Raw genomic sequence first — 2,170 nt, 5'->3', positions numbered from 1 at the left:
TCCATTCATTCTCGTCATGAATCATCACTCGATGTATCTTAATAAATAAAGCCATGACGTCCCATGTATCGGTGTTTGTTTTGGATTATCAAAATTTCTGTGGAAATTAATTTTCAAGGATACACAATTGCTAAGGAATCAAATTTTAACTATAGACACGGAAAGAAGAGATTCATTATCCAGCTTAGAAAAAAAATTCGCAACTTTGGGGGAAAGGACCTTGATATATACCAACTCGGTCAATGATTTCGGTGCTTCATAAGTTGGATTATGAAATCATGCGAATCAGTTTTCAGTTACAGAAACGTAAAGAACAACAGTATCAGTGTCAGCTTATAGACATTGATATTATACAAAAACAAAATAATCAATCTTCTGGATTATTACATATTATTATGCAGTATTATATGCAACGGAAAACGGTGACAGAATGAATGTCATAGTAAAGAATATAAGGAAGAAAGAATGGTTGTAAGGGCAGGGCATCTAGAATTCATCAATTAGTCGACGAGTTGAGTCGAGAGTGCTCATTTGCATTCCGCGGGTAGCCCCTGGGGGAACCTCTTGGTGTCTGAACAGTAATCATAGATCATATAGTTCTTTCGCACCCACTGGAGTTTCTGCTCTTCGTTCGAGTCCAAAGCCTCCTCTCCGGCGAAGTTTGAAGAAGAAGTAGCGGCACTGAAGTTGCTGAAGGATGCAACAAAGGGGGCTTTAGTCCAGTCTGTCTTGACCAGGCCACCTCTGGTTGCCCAATCATCTGCGTTCCAAAGGCTGGAGTACATCCTCATTGCTTGGCTCTTCGGATAATGATAATTGCTATCTATTTTACCCAACTCTGTCTCCCTGTTTTTAAACACACGAATAGGAATCCCGTCTACAGAAAATCTGAATAACACACATGTATTTTTGTTATTTTGAGAAATCGTATTGAATTCTATTGAATGGATGAATAAGTAATTAGAATTTAAAATACATACATAATTTGATTTGGTGTCCAGAGCACGGAGTAAGTGTGGAAAGCCAGGGTTGGGTCGAACCACAAGTAGAATTGTTGCTCGCGATTGCCAAGGCCCTGAGCGAAGACATTAGTGTGCATAATATAGGGATCTCCAGACAGGTTGCCTAGAAATTCGTAGTCTATTTCGTCGTGCTTGGGACCTTGAGACGACAGCTGCAACGGGGTCATAACACCAACATATTGTTAGCACAGCACAGTACAAGATATTTGTGTATTCGGAATAGCATAGGGCAGGGCAGAATAACATAATACATACATAATAGGCAGTAACTGTGCCGGCAGAGTTGCCAGGTACCAACTTGATTTGCGTATCAACTTTAGCAAAGAGATACTCATTCTTGGATTGAAACCCAGAACCTGTTATCAAGGAAAGGAAGAAGGGAAGGAGTAAGATGTGTACATGTAGTATAATAACTGTGGATGAAGAACAGGTCATCATACCATGGAAAACAAATTTACGCAATATTACCTGAAGTGCGATCCAGAGTAAGCTGCAATTGTTGGCCATTGTCAAGGATTTTACCACGACCATCGCCCCATGTGATGTCGACATCGTTGTAGAAATTTGCAGAAACAATTACAAGAAGACTCGACGAGGTTATTAATAAGAAAAGAAAGAGGAGGGGCGTTCCTGTGTCCATAATTATGGATTAATAGAAATAGAGGAACTTGAATTTGAGATCCAAGTGCAGATTAGTGTAGGGAAGGGATGGAAGGAATAGAATAGCTCGAGATGGACGCGTGCAAAGAAAGAGTGATGCAGCTATGAATGAGTGAAGTCGCTCAAACATATGGTAGGCTTAAATCGCTGTGGACGCTATATGGCTTGGGAGTGACGGTCGATTGTGTTTATATAGAAAGGAAACGGCGGTGGGCAGCGTATAGAAACGAGGTAGCGATAGAAACGTGGGCGCCGACAATAGAAAATATACAGCTGCTGCGAGGCAGGCAGACATTGAAATGATCAAATGCCCTTGTGAGGACCTTTGAGTTGCATTTCTAGAAAACATGGGTGTGTCCCATCTCATTCCATCTGCATCGTGGTGGTAGGAATGGATGAAACATCCGAAACGCGACGGCTATGAAGCCACCAACTCCAAGATTGATTTCCATGGAGGGAGGCTCGAGGAACCATCCGGGAGAACAATC

The 2,170-nt window shown here is 41.5% G+C and overlaps 1 protein-coding gene across 1 annotated transcript; it reads right to left on the bottom strand.

Annotated features, from left to right (window-relative positions):
- Positions 1 to 268: 268 nt before the first annotated feature.
- Positions 269 to 1,863, bottom strand: LOC149250065 (xyloglucan endotransglucosylase protein 1-like). The gene is made up of 4 exons (XM_089458903.1): positions 1,491 to 1,863; positions 1,278 to 1,378; positions 981 to 1,174; positions 269 to 888 (listed from the first exon to the last, which is right to left on the bottom strand). Exons 1-4 carry the CDS (start codon positions 1,660 to 1,662, stop codon positions 528 to 530), a joined length of 828 nt encoding a protein of 275 aa, XP_089315029.1. The 5' UTR covers positions 1,663 to 1,863; the 3' UTR covers positions 269 to 527.
- Between the last annotated feature and the right edge of the window lie 307 nt (positions 1,864 to 2,170).

The sequence above is a fragment of the Pinus tabuliformis genome, chromosome 7 (genome assembly GCF_031772625.1).
Source record: "Pinus tabuliformis cultivar Carrire ecotype Pingquan chromosome 7, CPIR1, whole genome shotgun sequence".
Lineage (NCBI taxonomy): Eukaryota > Viridiplantae > Streptophyta > Pinopsida > Pinales > Pinaceae > Pinus > Pinus tabuliformis.
The sequence above is the reverse complement of the archived record's forward strand: the minus strand, read 5'-3'. Positions and strand labels throughout refer to the sequence as shown.

What these genes read in the sequence shown, in the direction of transcription:
- LOC149250065 (XM_089458903.1), bottom strand. Translation starts at nt 1,662, where the DNA reads ATGGACACAGGAACGCCCCTCCTCTTTCTTTTCTTATTAATAACCTCG. An exon ending in TACTCTGGATCGCACTTCAG is followed by an intron (nt 1,379 to 1,490) that starts GTAATATTGCGT and finishes CCTTGATAACAG; the next exon opens with GTTCTGGGTTTCAATCCAAG. An exon ending in TGGACACCAAATCAAATTAT is followed by an intron (nt 889 to 980) that starts GTATGTATTTTA and finishes TGTGTTATTCAG; the next exon opens with ATTTTCTGTAGACGGGATTC.